This window comes from Gossypium hirsutum, chromosome A05 (assembly GCF_007990345.1).
Source record: "Gossypium hirsutum isolate 1008001.06 chromosome A05, Gossypium_hirsutum_v2.1, whole genome shotgun sequence".
Taxonomy (NCBI): Eukaryota; Viridiplantae; Streptophyta; class Magnoliopsida; order Malvales; family Malvaceae; genus Gossypium; species Gossypium hirsutum.
In genome coordinates, this window is record NC_053428.1 from 13,783,107 (window position 1) to 13,801,035 (window position 17,929).

The 17,929-nt window shown below is 34.7% G+C and overlaps 2 protein-coding genes across 2 annotated transcripts; both read right to left on the reverse strand.

Moving 5' to 3' along the window:
* Positions 1-4,255: 4,255 nt before the first annotated feature.
* Positions 4,256-7,174, reverse strand: LOC107958344 (pectinesterase 3). Its single transcript, XM_016894093.2, has 2 exons — positions 5,766-7,174; positions 4,256-5,130 (listed from the first exon to the last, which is right to left on the reverse strand). Exons 1-2 carry the CDS (start codon positions 6,847-6,849, stop codon positions 4,451-4,453), a joined length of 1,764 nt encoding a protein of 587 aa, XP_016749582.2. The 5' UTR covers positions 6,850-7,174; the 3' UTR covers positions 4,256-4,450.
* Positions 7,175-10,302: 3,128 nt separating this feature from the next.
* LOC107958345 (pectinesterase) lies at positions 10,303-14,282 on the reverse strand. The gene is made up of 2 exons (XM_041113528.1): positions 12,860-14,282; positions 10,303-11,133 (listed from the first exon to the last, which is right to left on the reverse strand). The coding sequence occupies exons 1-2, from the start codon at positions 13,914-13,916 to the stop codon at positions 10,442-10,444; spliced, it is 1,749 nt and encodes a 582-aa protein (XP_040969462.1). The 5' UTR covers positions 13,917-14,282; the 3' UTR covers positions 10,303-10,441.
* Positions 14,283-17,929: the final 3,647 nt, after the last annotated feature.

The following is a 17,929-nucleotide window of genomic DNA, read 5'->3' on the forward strand; positions in this document are numbered from 1 at the left end:
CACCTTGGCGATATTCCACATCTTCGAACATCTTCTCATAACACAAACTTCAATAGTGTCTTCAAATTTGCAACCAATCGCCTTCTTCCCTTTTGGTAGTTGTGCCAGCTTCCACATCTTGTTTTTCTCTAGAGATTGCATTTCCTCTTCCATTGCACCTAACCATCTATAATTCTCTAAACTCTGAATGGCTTCGGTGTAAGTGGATGGAATATTATCAACAACTGGAAGTGCATAAGCTACCATGTCAGTGAAACGAGCTGGTTTCTGAATTTCTCGTCTCTGCCTTCTGACTGCAATTGGCTCTGATTGCTGTTGAGGTTCTTGGGTAGAAACCTCTTCCTCATCTGACTCTGCATCTGCCAATGAAGAATCACTAGTGGTACCTTCTGCTGGAATTACCACACTCTGCTCAAACTCCACCTGCTGCGGAGTACACTCCACCTGCTGCGAAGTACTACTCACTCCTTCTGGATTTACCTTATTCAACATGGCAGATTCATGAAAGGTAACATCCCTACTGATTATCGTCTTCTTTGCCTCTAGACACCACAAACGATATCCTTTAACACCAGCATTGAAGCCCATGAATAGAGCCTTCTTTGCTCTTGGATCTAACTTTGATTCTTTCACATGATAATATGCAATAGAACCAAAAATGCGTAAGGTGTCATAATCAGTAGCAGGTTTTTCATACCATTTCTCCAAAGGAGTCTTGCCATTTATAGCAGATGATGGCAAATGATTGATGAGATGTTGAGCGTACGTCACAGCCTCAGTCCAAAACTTTCTATCTAATCCAGCATTAGATAACATACATCGAACTTTCTCCACAAGCGTTCGATTCATACGCTCTGCCACCCCATTCTGTTGCGGTGTTCCACCTACGGTGAAGTGCCTTACTATGCCACAATCTTGGCATATCTTCAGGAAAGGATCGCTTTTATATTCTCCACCGTTGTCTGATCGGAGAACCTTAATCTTCCTTCCTGTCTGATTTTCAACTTTAGTTTTCCACTTAAGGAAAACTTCAAGCACCTCATCTTTGTTCTTCATAGGAAACACCCAAACTCGTCTGGAAAAATCATCAATAAAGGTGACAAAATAACGTCTTCCTCCAAGTGATGGAGTCTTGGACGGTCCCCATACATCAGAATGCACATAATCCAGAATACCTTTAGTATTGTGAATCCCAGTGCCAAATTTCACCCTTCGTTGTTTTCCCAGAACACAATGCTCGCAAAATTCAAATTTGCAAGTCTTTGTACCTTTCAATAATCCTTGCTTGGCTAGAGTTTGCAAGGATTTTTCACCAGCATGGCCCAAACGCATATGCCACAGCTGTGTTGCCTCAGCGTCCTTCTTGGTACTCGTAATTGCTGCTGCTGTTGTCCCGACCACTGTACTACCTTGGTAGTAATACAGATTGTTCTTTCTTATGCCTTTCAACATCACCAATGCTCCTGAAGTTGCTTTAAGAACTCCATCTCGTATTGTCACAACTAGGCCTTTAGATTCTAACGACCCCAAAGAGATGAGATTCTTCTTCAACTTTGGGACATATCGTACATCCCGCAAAATTCTAGTAGATCCATCATGACTCCTCAGTTTAATTGAACCTATCCCGGCTATTTTACATGTGTTATCATTACCCATGTAAACAACCCCTTCATCTAGTTTTTGAAATTCAAAGAACCATTCCCGAATGGGACACATATGATAGGAACAACCAGAATCCATGATCCACTCATCTGCATATAATGTTGAAGATGTCATACTAAGAGAAAAGTCTGACTCTGCTTCACTATTGCATTCTGCAACATTTGCATCTTGCGGAGTCTTCCATTTTTTCTTCAATTTTGGACAATCTTTCTTCCAATGTCCTTTTTCTTTGCAAAAAGAACATTCATCTTTGGCAACAGCTCGACCTTTGGACTTTCTTCTCTTCCCCTTAGACTGACTTTGCTGACGACCTCTTGTTACCAATGCTTCCACTGCTGCTTCACCTGAACCTTTCAACTTATCCTTTCGGCGTAGTTCATAGCTATACAATGCAGCAGTTACTTCATTGAAAGTTACTTCCGATTTTCCATGAAGTAGAGTAGTTTCAAGGTACTCAAACTCCTCAGGAAGCGATCCCAACAACATTAACGCCAAGTCTTCGTCTTCAAAAGTCACATCCAAATTCAACAAATCAGCCACCAGCTGATTAAAATTGGTAATGTGCTCGTTCATCGTGGTACCAGGAACATAACTGAAACGAAACAGTCTTTTCTTCATATGTAACTTATTTTGACTGTTCTTCTTCAGAAATTTCTCCTCCAATGCTTTCCACAATTTACTTGCAGAAGTCTCTTTACTGAATGTATACTTCTGCTCTCTGGAAAGACATGATCGAATTGTACCACATGCCAATCGGTTGATGGTCTTCCATTCTTTATCATCAACCCCTTCTGGTTTTTCTTCCTCAATGGCAATATCTAGACCCTGTTGAAAGAGGGCATCTAGAAGCTCGCTTTGCCACATGCCGAAATGACCTGTTCCATCAAAAATTTCCACTGCAAATCTCGTATTTGTAGTTCCAACCCTCGACAAGATGTACGAGGTGGAAGTTGTTGATATGGATGGTTTTTCTTCTGTCATTTTTGCCATAGCTTCTATTTAATAGCCACCAAATGCGGAATACCCACAAGCTTTAGGAAATGTTTCTGATGTGTAAGATCAGACTAAGCTGCAAACACAGAGCATACTACAAAACCTTGGCTCTGATACCAATTGTTGCGGAAGCGACGATAATATTAATAACAATATTATCAGAAATATTTAGATAATTATTATGCCAACAATTATACTAAGAAAATTCCCAGTTAAATTGGAGGGGTCACAATGGTCCCGCTTAAAACCCAACAACTAGACAGAACTCACTTAGATATTTATAGCAATAATAACTAAATAAATATTTCTGATAATATTGTTATTAATATTATCGTCGCTTCCGCAACAGTATTCATTTGCTCTTTACCAGATGCATAATAAAAGCATTATTTAAGAACACATTAACAATTAGGTTAAACTATCAAAATAGTCATTTTTGTTTAACTCAAGTTACATTTTAGTCACTTATGTTTGAAATGTTACGTTTTAATCACTTACGTTAGCATTTTAGTCACTGAACTATTAATTGCCATTAACAGTATAACGGTAGGCTGAGGTTGCACATTAAATCCTCATTCAAACAAAAATTTTAAGTTAAATTATACAATTAGTCCCCATATTTTTTTTATTTTGAGCAATTTTTTTTCTTTTATGTTCCTTTAAATTTTATTTATTTTTCTTTATTTTTCATTCACTTCTCTCTCTGTTTTCCTCTTTCTCTATCTCTTTTAATGTAATTTTTCTATATTTTTCTCTTGTTAAAACTAAAAGGGGAGAAGAAAAGGAAAATAAATAAATAAAAAGAAACAATTAAATTGTTCAAAAATAAAAGTATAGGGATTGGTTTTAACAAATGGAAAATATAGAAAAATTATGTTAAAAGAGACGGAGAAGGGAGGAAAACAAAGGGAGAAACAAAAGAGAATGCAAAATAAAGAAAAAAATTAAAAGGATATAAAAGCAAAAAATTAAATTGCTCGAAACGAAAAAATATGGGGACCAATTGTAAAACCTAAAATTTTTGTTTAAAATGATAATTTAACGTGTTATATCAGCTTACCGTTACACTGTTAACAGCAATTAAAGGCTCAATGACTAAAATATTAGAACATGTTAAGGTAAGTGATTAAAATATAATATTTCAAACATAAACATAAATGACTAAAATATAATTTGAGGTAAACAAAAGTGACTATTTTAATTGTTTACCCTAACAATTAACTACTTTCTCTAAGGAAAATTTATTATTTTCTGGTAATTGCAGACGGATACAATATTTATTGGTTTGACAAAATCATTCCACTCTCCTTCCTACGTATGCACATTATGCCAATTGCATCTCAGAGAGGAATTTCATTCTATCACGTAGCTTTTAACCTTCCACCTCATCCCCAAACTACAACCCTCATTTGGCTTTGCTTCCTTTTTCCACAAAGAAAGTTTACAGAGTGGGCATTGATTTTGCAGTTTTGGGGACCAAAATTTTCATCATCCATTTTCATAGTTAAATATGAAAGTTGTTATTACTTGGTTCAGTATAATGAACAAAGGCCGCTAACTCAGCTAGCTCATCCATCCATGTATCCTTATCACAAAATGCTTTGTTCAATCTTTATGGTTCAATATATTGCAAATTTATGGTATGTAAACCTCCTCTTTGTGTCATTTGAGTTATACATATAATATATAGGTCTACAGAGCAATTTTAATGTCAAAAAGAGGGTAAATAAAAACACCATCTTAATATTTGATCTTCGACCTTTTCACAACCCTACCCTTGAATCTATTATGAAAATCATAAAGCTGGTTCATACGCTACAGTGGCAGCAGGCAGCCAATCTTCACCTTGTATAAAGTTAGCCACTGTGAACTTTCCAGCATCAGCTTCTGAGAGAGTGGACCTATAACCAGCCCATTTTACCCTTTGATCCACGGTTGATCCAGGTCCAGTGTTTTGATATTCTGCATACAAAATTGTGCTGGGTGGATCAACATTAGTGACCCATTCTCTCCAGCCCACAGGGTTCAAGAACGCCCCAATGTTGGACTGCATAATAACGGTGGTGGAGAATTCTTTCCAGGGCCTGCCGAGGTAAGTATTGGCAGTAAGGTTGCCAAATGGAGTTATTGTACACTTCTGAATTGAGATGCCAGTGTTTTGGTTAGGGTCTTTTTTGCCTTGAGCTGTGATGGTGTTGAACTGGTTAGGCAAACGCTGCCTGGGCTGGATGTTGCAGTTTTGGAAGACAACAGCTGCATTCCCAAAAATGAAGTCAATTGTACCCAAAATGTCACATTCTCTGTAAAACTGACGATTGGAATGAGCATAGAGAGTGTCCTGGTAGGCATCGAATGCACAGCTGTAGAATACCGAGCGGTCAGAACCGGACCGCATAGCCACTGCTTGGTGCTTTGCTGCACCTGCTGTGTTTTCGAACTTTATGTCCTTTGCAATGAATCCCCTTCCTGCCACAGCTGGTGATTCACAGAAGAGCTATCATATTCTTCATTCATCTAATTAAAAGCAAGCTATTCAAACCCCTTTTCAGGCTTCCAATGACATCATGTAAAAGTGAGCAATTGGCTATCAGCATAATACAAATTGATCAGTTTAGATCTTCTATCTAATGGATGGGACTTGAGGGGAGCATTGAAGAAAAATTAACATTAGATACATCAATACCCTAGTCATTTATCTTTAAATACACCAAGACCTAGTCATATGGTAGTATGTATCAGTTGCAGGCCTTTTAAATTATTTAGATCAGTGGGACCACATGGCCAGATCTTTGTAAAGACAGGCACATGGTGGGGTGCAACCAACTTTAAAGTGGGAAAAGCAGAATTCTTCGGGGAAGTATAGCCCAACAATTCCACATGATAACACGCAAGCACAATGTGTGTGTGTGTGTGTGTTTTAAATCTGTATTCATAATCTACCACACATTCTGCTGATTCAAGCTTCATCATGGTTTATAAAGTTTCAGAAATTGAGGGTTTGCTTTTGGATATCGATTAATGTCTTTCAAGGACAATAAAGATTATCAAATCTAATTGAAACTAAAGATCTAAACAGTATCATGGTAAATGAAGATTGAAAAATTACTTACTGAAAGTTGCTGTATCAAAGGTGGCAGTTCCATCAACAAAGTTGCGGCTGCCGGAAATTATAGTCTTAGTTTTGCCATCACCGTAAATCATGACATTCCACCTGTGTTTATCCAGATTCACATTCTCAACATACTTGCCTTCCTTCACATAGATCACGAATCTCGATTGGTTCTTCTTTCCCACCAATTGCACCGCCTCGTTAATCGTCCTGAAATGGCCGGAACCGTCTTTAGCCACAATTACATTTGGGGTAGGCTTGGACTCCTGCAACAGTCTCCTTTCAGTGGGACTAACCCAAGCTGGGAACTCTGAAGGTGCAGCTTTTTGGAACCCAAGCAACCTCCGGTGAATCGGGATACGGAAATTGGTCAACAAACCCAAGATTTTAGCAGCGATGGCCAAACTGTTGCTGGCATACTCACTTGAGTTCTGCATGGCGGCTTTCAGTTCTTCGAACAGTGGGGCGTTGAAGTTCTTTGTGGTGTTCAGTTCCTCCAGGGCGTCTAAACATGTTTCTTGATCGGTTATGACTGTGCTTAACCATGTCTTCAAGTCATCGATCTTGGAATCCGACAACAAACTCTCTCCGTCCCCAACTTCGAGGGAAGTTGCCGAGTCATTGAGTCGATCCAACGCGTCATCAAACACGGTTCCACATACATCTAGAGCGTGTTTCACTTGGGTGTTATTGGTTTCAGCTTGTAACTTCTTGGGATACTGTGACAACCCAGAGAGCTCGTCGATAACTACTTTCAAAGACAGCTTGAAGAGGATCTCTGGGTCAGTTGCGTTCGACGATGCAACAGATGATATGCTGGAGAAGCAGGAAGATGGGTACTGAGTCACTTCGCAAACCGCCTTCAATGAAGCTGCTGGAGTTAACTCCGTTGGGGATGCAGTATCGGGAGACGAGTTGTTTCTCTTGTGTATCAAAGTCCCCGCAACTGCGCCAATGATAACAGCTAACAGCACGATAATGGAGATGACGAGGATAATGAGACGCCTTCGTGTCTTTCGCTTGAAAGCTCGTTCTTCAGCCTCGTCTACTTTGCCATAGCCCTTGAAAGACTTGATTGAATCCATTGCTCAACGAGATGAAAAGATAGGACCTCTCTTCGATGCTTCTTTGTTAAAATATTACAATTATAATCGATCAAGAAAATGAAAAATGGGAAGAGTAATGATCTTTATTTAAATAAATTGTTTATTTTTTTATTTTATTGTACAATCAACATCATTATTTTCCTTCAGCCATAATTACACATCTGGCGTTTATGGCATTTAAATTGCTTCTGCCATAATTATACATCTGGCATTTAATAAGATTAAAAACTGAGTAAACAAGAAAGATCACCATTTCTTGAGGTAAACAGTTAGTTATCAAATGTATTTCATTTTTATAGAGATTCAAACTTTCAATCTCATACTCTACAACATACTTTGTAAATCCAACATGTAATTAATCCGAACTTTTTTGTTTAATCATCAAAACTGTTGCCACTTGTCATCTTATTACCAACATGTTACTTTGATTCATCATTTTGGAGGGAGAAATGAGGTGGAAAATGTAATTAAATCCATAGTATAAATTTTGTAATTAAATCCATAGTAAAAATTTTGGAATTTATTAAATAAATTCCCTTTTGATTTGTATTGCTTTTTTTTTCTTTTTGTATTTTGGTACTTAAATTTAGTAACATAATGTGACTAATGTTACTAAAACTGTGTCAAATTAATCAGTTGGAAAGTGAATTGATTATTATAATAGTTCAAATAAAGGGGTTGAATTGATTGAATCGGAAAATACTTGAAATTGATAAAAAAAATAAAAAAAATTTGGTACAAGAAATTGGCAAATGAACAAGCGGTTTAATAATTTTTATGAAATTTTAATTATCTATTTATTTATTATTAATCTAGCAGTCGAACCGATCACACCGATTAAATTAAGAATTGGTGGTATAACTATCTATCCAATTATTAAAATATTAGATGTGATATTCTAAAATTGTATCATATAATTACTTAAAAATTTATATATATTTTTAATTTTTAAGAAATTATGTGATATAATTTCACATCATCAAACTTTTATTTTTTTCTATGAGAACCACTGTACTAAACTTGAGAGCCAAAAATCATATTACCCTTGAAAAATAAATATATATATAGTTAGTTGAATTTTGCAATTTATAATTTAAACTTAAAACCTATAAATAAATACTTAACGATATTTTTAAGATATGTTGATGCGATGTTAAATCAATTTCAAGACAGTAACTACTACTCAAATACTTTAATCATGAGGTAACAGCCCCTCTTTCCTGCTCAAAAGATTTCTTATAAGTTTTGATTAACCTAACAAAATCCCATTGGAAAAGGACAGAAAATTGATATGCAAGGAAGCTTCAGCTGCAAATGTAATGTGAACCACTAATTAGTCAGCCCCCATAATCACCACTTGGAGCATGTGAACTCTCATTATTTTGTTGGATCAAACTAAATAAATTTTCTTTTTCCCTTTCATCAAATTACTATAAATTTATTAGTAGTAGTTGGATAGCACTAATTTCCCCAAGGTCAAACTATATGCAATTTTATGGGTAAATTCCACTAATAGCCATCTAATTATTGATAATTTGTTTAGTCATCTAGCTATAAAAAATAATAAAATGGTTACTCAATTATATAATTTTATCATTTTAATCATCAATTGGCTAACAATGACAGCTTCTAAAATTGGAATAATAGTAATTTTAACCTTTGACAATTATACATTTTGTCAATTTAGTATTGATTCTAATAAATCTAACCCCTTAACATTTACACATTGTCTAATGTGATTTTTTTTGTAGTTTTGTTTTTCTTTGTGACAATTTCACCTAAAAAGCTAAAGAAACAAAATTATTAACTAAAATTGATCGAAAATATACAAAAAATAGAAACACCCAAAAATCCAAGATAATAAATTTTATTTTTTCTTATTCTTTTAAAATTAACCCTCAGCTTCACAAAAAAATTAAAACTATAGAGAGAGACCAATTTACACAATGTGCAAATGTTGAGGGATAATTTTTTTTAGAATCAAGATTAAATTTATATAATTTATAAATATTGAGAGTTAAAATTGATATAATGCCAATTTTAAAAATTGCCACTGTTAGTCAGCTTGTGACAAAATGACAATTGAATAATTAAGTGATCATTTTGTAACTTTTTATAGTTTGGTGATAAAAAAGAAATTTACTAATAGATAGATGATACTAGTGTAGTTTGCCCTAATTTTGTTTAATACAATGAGATAAATTTCAAAACTATCTAAGGACTTTGGTTTAATGTGCAGGTTTATATATAAACTTTAATTTTGTGTAATTTTTGTACATGAAATATTGATTTAATCAAATTCTCACAAATATTAACATAATTATTAATATAACATTAATTTATATTTATATATTACATACACAAATAACTATGTTTATCTAATATAAAAATAAATTAATATATTTATTTTTAAAAAATTATATGATTAAATTAAAATTAAAATTTAATAAATATAGTAGATTCATAATCAAAATTTATATATCAAATTCATATATTATTTAAACTCAATTGTCCAATCCAAAGAAAAAGAATTTTATTACGTGTTGGGTTCGTCCGTCCGTCCGTCCTGCTCACTTGGACGTATTTAAAGGTGATTACCATGTGCTATACAATGTGAAACAGCATGACGCGTTGCTATGCCATTGATAGCGCCAACATTTCTTCTCAATAATTTTTTTTTCTTTGGCCAAAAGGAATATTCTTTTCTCATGATAAGTAATTTTTAAAAATGGCGTTATCAGTTTTTTTACTTAATTTTTGTTTGAATAAGGTCTGTAAAATGTATGAACATGAGCTCACTCTTCCAAGCGAATATTAAAAAAATTAAAATGTGTTTTTTCTGGCATGATTTTCGGAATGTTGATGTTGGCAGCATTTCAACGTTCCATTGTCAATATGATTAAGCGCTTTCGATAAATTTTTTTGAGTTATTCAAAACTCCAAAGCTGGAAAATAGCCCCGACCAATGAAAGTGCTCCACAACCTGCAAACAGTGTGATGAACATATGGACTTTTGAATAAAGTCTATCTCGAGGGATGCTTTGTACTTTGATTTATGGGCAACTGTGGGGCATCAATTCCTTTGACAAATGGTTGGTTTTATGAAAATAATAGCCAATTGGGATTTAACATTTTGTCCTTCCAAGTGTCGTTTCCATCTTAAATTAGCTTTTGATTCCCTTGAATTTTATTTGGAAATCCCATACTGAAAACCAGGTGCCAGCATTGGGCCAAGTGTCGACATCGAACCAGACACCTCGGGTATTCGATATCTCTTTCTGACAAAGGCCGAATTGGCAGCCAGCCCATTTGCGAACTTAACGTCAAGCCCTTAACTCATTGCCGACATTCCCAAGGGCTGATGATCTATTGATTTCTTTTTTGGACGACGATTATTTATTGACATGAAACCAAACTGTCTCACCAGATAAATTTGAAGAAAGCCTTGGCATTCGCTTATTACTACTATTAATTTAGTAATAATTTAACAGATACACGGCCGCAAAGCAAATCTCAAACCAAACAATGAAGTAGGTAGGTGGCTACATTGACAATACAATCTTTAAAATTATTACAACCCAAGAGCGAAAGGAAAGCCTGTAGAGCTTAACCAACTTCCTCCAGCAATGAACCTGCCAGGAGTAAAAGCCTGAGCTTCACTTGCACTAGTGATCACCTTGTACCCTCCCCATTTCACTCTCGCAGAAGTTGAGGCACCGGCCCCAGTGTTCTGGTACTCGGCATAAAACAGTGTTTTCAGGGCGAAACTCCCGCTCCACTCGTGCCAGCCAGCAGGTTGAATCACGTCACTGATTGTTGATTGCATTACCACAGTCCTCGAGTATTCCTTCCAGGGCCTCCCAAGATATGTTGGGAAGTTTTTACGAACAGGCTGTAAATCAGAGGTGGCACCTATCCTACATTTCTGGATCACAATGCCTGTGTTTTGGTTAGGATCGGTCCTGCCTTGGGCTGTCACCATGTTTTTCTGCCCTGAGTTTGGTTTCCGAGCATGGATATCGCAGTTTTGGAACACGGCTGCGGCATTTCCGAAGATGAAGTCAACTGTTCCTGCTACGAGGCAGTTAACGTAAAATTGACGATTGGAGTGGACGTAGAGAGTGTCTTGGTATGCTAGCATGTCACAATTGTAGAATGCTGAGAGATCAGAGCCAACACGGAGGGCAACAGCTTGATGCTTGGAGGGACCTGCTGTGTTTTGGAAGGTTATGTCTCGGGCAAGGAACTTTTCACCAACCGCAGCTGCAACCAACCACATGGGAACATGTATTATATTATGCATGTTCAGCATAATGTTCAAACTTCAAATATATAACATTAAACTACCAATGTAATAATTCAACGTTTTATCTGGCGTATAGCACCTAATAAGCACCCATGTGATTCTGCATTATGTAATGTACAACTATAAATTGGCTCAACAACACTTGTTTCTGTTATTTAATGACGCTAGCTGCCTAATAAAGAAAATATTGTTAAGCATCAATTCAATTTATTGAACTTTATGATTTCAGCGGCAACAGGACTACGAGGGGAACGAAGCTAGCTACTCCTATGAAGGCTTGAACTATTCCAATTTGCAACGAAAGTAAAACTATTTGGTATCTTTTGGAGAAGGCAGCTACTTTATGTAAACCAACACCGACCCTTACGCATCAGCAAAGGACGGCACTATTTAGTCGGGGACCAATCAAAAGGAATTTAGAAAAGGTATTGCTATGATGCTGTACGGAGCTGCTCAACTGTGCACAATAAATGTACCGTCCGTAACATCGCCAAAAACTGGAAATCGGTTGGTCGATTCCCTTCGTCCAAGCATGTGTTGGGCCCTTCAAACATCAGTCATTGGAGCTCAACACCCCTTACTAGGATGGGTTAAAATTGTATAATAAAATAATCAAATTTATTTGTTCGTTGAGTTGGCGTGCCTGGTGCGATGTTGAATGCATGATAATTAGTCAAAACAATAGGTACCATCCACGAAAGGAAACTGGAAAAAGTTGTTATATGACCCAATGAGACAAGTAGATGAAACAAGAGGGAAGCCACCAAGTCCCCACAATCAAATTTCATTGAACATGATAATAGATGAAAAGCTTATCTAGAAAAAGAAAAATCCAGGGTCAGCTGTAAAGTAACCTCCCTGTTGTTGTTTTGGGTGAAAACAGGAAGTAGAGTGTTCAATTAACTCAATGCCTCTCTATTTATCTATCTATCTACAAAACTAAGGAGAAAGGATTTATTTGAAAAATGTCATGGCGGGGTTGATTATGATCTATTCCAATAATAGTGGGCAAAACGAGGAGCACACATTGTAACCTGACAACTAGTCAATCGTAGGATTATTTGTCCATTTTGCGTATGATATCTTTCATATTCAAATATTGTATATAAAAAAGAATATCCTGTTTGAATAATTGACCTTTAGTGAACCAGGCCATGTGCTCCCCAAATCTAATGAGATAACGTAGGAAAGTTTAACCAATATGATTTGACAACATGAATCACTGAGAAGAGATAAGCAGGGGCCCAAGCTTCGGCTCCAGTGTGATCAGGGACTGACTCGAGATATTTCGTACTTAACGGAGTTGATTATCAATTTTTTAGGTTAAAATCTGCATATAATCCCTATACTTTTCAAAAATTAGGAATTTAGTCTATGTATTTATATTTTTAAAAATTAAATTTCTTTAATTTTCATATTTTAAAATTTAAGTTTACATGGACTAAATTCCTAGTTTTTGAAAAGTACAGGAACTACAGGCACATTTTAACCATTTTTTAAAAAAGAAAACAAATATAATCTGAGGCCAGTAAATGATCAGTTTGGCCAGTAGTAGTTCAACTTACGATCTATTAATGGTGGCCGGGAACTTTAGAGAATTTATTGAAAAATTAATATAATGAAATTTAATTGAAAAAGAAAAGGTAAATTGATGTAAAATATAGGAAATGAAAATAGACTTACCAACTGTGGCAGAGTGGAAAGTGGTGCTTCCGTCGACCACATTCCTGCTGCCGGTGATGATTGTTTTAGTTCTCCCGTCTCCGATGAACATTATGTTGCTCTTCTTCTTTGGGACTTCCACGTTTTCTATGTAGACGCCTGCTTTGATTCTAATAATATACCTTTTGCTGCTTTTCTCCGGTGCTTTGGCGACCGCTTCCGACACCGTTTTGAAGTTCCCGCTACCATCGGCCGCCACAACCACGTTGGGGGTCACCGAAGACGACTGAAGCAGGCGCCTGTCGCCAGCGGACAACCACTCTGGCCAGGCAATGCCGCTTTCGTCCTCCTTCAGCTTCCTGTTCGATGACTTGAGCATCATCTCGTTTGCAATATCAGTGTCCGTCATGTTCTTGATCATGGCAAGCGCATTACTGCACATCTTTTCGACGTACTTCTCGCCATCGATCAGGACCTCACGGATTTTCTTGTCGGCACCCTCGTGAGAAAACCCGTCCAAGCAAGTTTCCTGGTTGGTCATTGCGGCACTCATCAGGGTCTTGAGGTCATCCGCGTGCTGGGTCAAAGATTTCTTGTTGGGGTACTCATGAAGATCCTCAACAGCTTCGTGGAGCTCGTCGAGGGTCTCGTCAATAGTCTCCAAACAATCATGGAGAGCCGTCTTTTCACGCGTCGTCAAGTCCTTTCGAGCCAAAAGCTTCTTAATCTTGAAGTAATTGTGTTCGACAGCAGTGGTGGTGATGTTAAGAGACAATTCGATAACATCCTTTTGGCTCCTCACCTTTTTGGCAGTACCAGCAGGGACGGTAGTAACAGCCGAGAAACATAAATCAGGGTAGAATGTACCACTACAAGCTGATTTCACAATGGCATGATGGGAAGTATCGGACTCATCGGAGTTATTCCGTGAGCTCACTCCAGCAACAATGCCGATTATAGCAGCGACAATGACTAAAGATGCAAATAGTGCCAAGAAAATTTTCTTGTGTTTCTTGGTGAAGGAAATGTGTTTGGCAGAATCAGAAATGTTGGATAAAGTTTCTTTAATTCGGCTCATTGTTCCTTTTTGGCTACAAAGAAGAGAAGTTGGAAGGGTGAAGAGAAGCGGCTGCTTCGTTGGAGGATTTAAAGAGCTTTGAGTGCGGACTCAGCACAGGTAATTCGCATATTCTTTTTTGCATTTCAATTATTTGCAATTTTCAATGATTAATAAGTCCACATGTCTTTTATTTTTCTTTTTTACTTTTTCACTCTCTTTTTTTCACTCCTAAAGCTTCAGACACACATGATGCAACTTGAATTTTTTTTACAATATTTACAACTTGCAAAATTTTTAAAACAACTAGGAGGGGATCAGGGGATGTCTTAGACATATATTGTTTATAAATGCATATTATACAGGGATAATGTAACTTTGTGAACATCGTCAAAAAATAAAAAAATAAATAATTATGGTCTTTAAATTTCACATCTAATCTTAACATAAGTTAATTTTGATATTTGTGTTTTTTTATTTTAACACTTAGAAGTTAATAATTACGTCTATTTTGATACTTAAATTTAGAAAAATTTAAAAGTTTGATGATATAACACTTTAAGTTAAAAAAAACGATAATATGATACAATCTTAGAGTGTCATATTTAGTGTTTTAATAACTAAACTCATGGTTGACCAAGTTAGATCAACCATTAGTTATCAATTCAACTAGTTCGATTGTCGAACCAACAATAATTAAAAATTCTTAAAAATCTAAAAAAAGTAAAAATATATATAAATTTAGTTTTACTTATCTTTTTAGATTTTTATAAAATTTTAATTAATTATGTAATTATTATTGGTCTAGCGGTCGAACTGGTGGTCTAACATGTTCAACAATCTGTTCAGTTATTAAGACACTGAATATATGACACTCTGAGATTGTATCACATTATCATCTAAAAAAATTTATTTTTCGAACTTAGAGTGCCACATCATCAAACTTTTAGAATTTTCAAATTATAACGGACCTAATTGTCAAGTTCGAATACCAAAGTGAACAAAAAAATTACAAATATCAAAGTGAATCTAATTGTCAAGTTCAAGGGATTGATATGGGCCTACATGCTAAATTCAATGGCCAAAAGTTACATCATTCCAATTTTTTTTCATTGTCATTAACAAAATAGACTTAAATAAATAATAGACTTAATAAATAATGATTTTCAAATTCAGAGATTAAATAAATAAAAAAAAATTAAGAACAAGTTTCAACGTATTTACCGAATTCAATGGCCGAAGGTTACGTTTGTTATATAATATTGGTTGGAAATTATAAATAGTTTCCTTGTATTAAAAATGAGATTTGTTTAAAATAATGATTAAATTTTTTATCTCACACGTAAATAAAATGCATTCAAATCCGAACATATGTTTTTTCACTCCAAAATAACCACCGGAACAAAATCTTAAAAACCTAACTGAGATAATTTCTCTTCTTATTAATGATTAGTTTTATTGGTTTTCTTTTTCATTACATTTATTTATTTATCTTTTTGGATAGGCTGCTATATATATATATTGCTATTATTGAATAGGCTGCTGTAAGATATTAGAAAACTTGTCATTTTTCTGGGAATCTCTGAGAAAAAAAAATTATACATTGCACATTTTCGGTCATAAAGAAAGATGAAGAAATTTCTTCTACATTCCTTTACTCATTTCACTCCAGAGAGTTAAATGCATCTCTTGTCTTCTTCAATTATTGAAGATTGATGAGACACTTGCCTTCCAATTACTTGATTAATTGACCATTAAGTTCTCTTGGAAAGAAACGTAGGATTCTCCTTTTTTACTACTTTATAAGTCTCTTCTTCTACATTCCTCTTTGTCCGAAATTTTTAACTATCGACTTCATAGTAATCTATTATTATTGTTGTGAAATTAAAAGGCCATATTATTAATTTCGGTACTCTATCTTTTACTTTTTTCACTTTTTTCCTTAAACTACTAATTTCTTTTTTTTTTCCAATAATAAAGTCTCGGACACACATGTTACAACTTGCGATTGTTTTATACCGTCAACTTGCAATTATGATTTTATTTACAAAAAAACAAACAAACCGATGCCTGAAATATTATCGTGAAAAATTCATTGGTACTTTGGTTTGATGTCCTTTTTTTTTTTTTCCTTGCATTACATTCACGTGGTTTCTTTCCTTTTTTAACGTGATTTTTATGGGTTACTGGAATGTCAGAGAACTTTGATTTTCCTTGGATTCTTGGATAAGTAGTATCTGATTTCTCGCCCATTTCCTCGCTTCATTCCCAGAAAAAAAATGAAAAATATTTTATTTACTAATTTCACTCAGGCTCAAAAACCCTTTTAGATTTCTAATTTAACCCTTGAATTACATGATTTCCGTTTTATGTTGTCTTGCAAAGAAACCAATATGTTACCAGATTAGGTTCATGTATGCCTCTTTCAAGAGTGTCGGTGCTAATAACTATTTGTACGATTCTTAACTTTAAAAAAAAATAATAATAATCCACTTGTCTCTTTTTCTCCACTTGTCTCTTTCACTCTCATTTTAACATGAACCACCTAATCACCCTTGCATCTTATCCTACTTTCTATATTGGTGATAAAAAAAAGTTTTTTAACATCTTCAATTATGTATATTCGATTCTCTTAATTAGGCTTTTATTATGTCACAATGCTGTGTTAAGGTTTTAATTAATATCGTATTCCATTAAGATTATACGTTAATGTCAACAAAAAGAAGATTATAGTAATAATTTAAATCCGAAAATGCTTAGCGCCTGAATTGATTATTTGATTGAATGAACCAACTTTATATATATATATATAGCAAAACAGCCTTAAATTTCCGAACGAGTCAAACAAAAGCAGCGCAGCCATGGATTCTGGGAGAAATAAAACTACAACACAACTTGCCCTAAAGAGATCAGAACAACGTAGACAAAGGAAACGTGGCCAGCCGTTTGCAGTTTTAAATAAATAGATTTCATATTCGTTGGGTTTGCCATCATCGTGTTACTGATCTCGATTAAATAAATCAAAACATTAATTTTAAATAATCTACTCTTCATTTATTTTTTCCTAAAGTAGTAGGTAGAATGGCTTTTGTTTTTATATACCACGACAGATAATCTCGTTCCGTTGCCAATTCAAGCATTGAATTAAATACGTCAAACCCATATTACTTTAAGTTAATTAATCACCCTCTTTTTTTTTTACCTTTTAATAAAATCTATGCATCATCATTTGTTTCCCTACCAAAAATCATTTCATATATTGTAACAATATTAAATGAGTGATACATATCATTTTAAGGTGACAGAAAACAATAAAAAATATTTTTTAAAATAATTAATGGAATATATAATAGTATTTGAATTTTTATTTGTGAAATTAAAAATTAAAATCTTAAAATCACTTACTCTTTTAGGTTATTGATCATATTTAGATATTGTGATGTGTAATTAAAAAATTGTGGAGTGAGAAAATTCTATTGGATAGAATAATAACCCAAATATTATCCAAAACTTTGTTATAATGATGCCTTATTGGATGCGAAACAAGAAAACGTTTTTAAAAGAAAATCCCACGTCGGTTTGTGCCAGAGAAGGGGACAAAAGCTAAAAGACACGAAACCACTCCATGAACTGGATATTTCATTCTTGTCCGTATAAATAATTCATAAAAAAGAAAAAAAACGTTACCACCACAAGTAGGGTTCTTAAATTCCATAAACCACACTAATATCATGATGTAAAATTTTAAAATATTAAAATAAATGAAAAAAAAAAACTAATCAAAACATAAGAAAGATACATGCTAATGCTTAAATTTCATTACAGAAATTTTAAAGTGTAATAAAAATGAATTCATGTGTGTATATATTCTTTGCTTCGTATAATTAAAAAGATAACTGGGAAAAAGACTTGTCTCGGCTAAAAGAAAGAGGAATTTTAGCATCTTGCTTTTCAGCTAATTTTATGTATGCTCTCTCTGAGTTTAGACATAAGTGTTATCTAAGCTGTAGTTGACACTTTTACGTAATGGAGGG

What these genes read in the sequence shown, in the direction of transcription:
- LOC107958345 (XM_041113528.1), bottom strand. Translation starts at nt 13,916, where the DNA reads ATGAGCCGAATTAAAGAAACTTTATCCAACATTTCTGATTCTGCCAAA. An exon ending in TTTCCACTCTGCCACAGTTG is followed by an intron (nt 11,134 to 12,859) that starts GTAAGTCTATTT and finishes GGTTGGTTGCAG; the next exon opens with CTGCGGTTGGTGAAAAGTTC.
- LOC107958344 (XM_016894093.2), bottom strand. Translation starts at nt 6,849, where the DNA reads ATGGATTCAATCAAGTCTTTCAAGGGCTATGGCAAAGTAGACGAGGCT. An exon ending in CTTTGATACAGCAACTTTCA is followed by an intron (nt 5,131 to 5,765) that starts GTAAGTAATTTT and finishes GTGAATCACCAG; the next exon opens with CTGTGGCAGGAAGGGGATTC.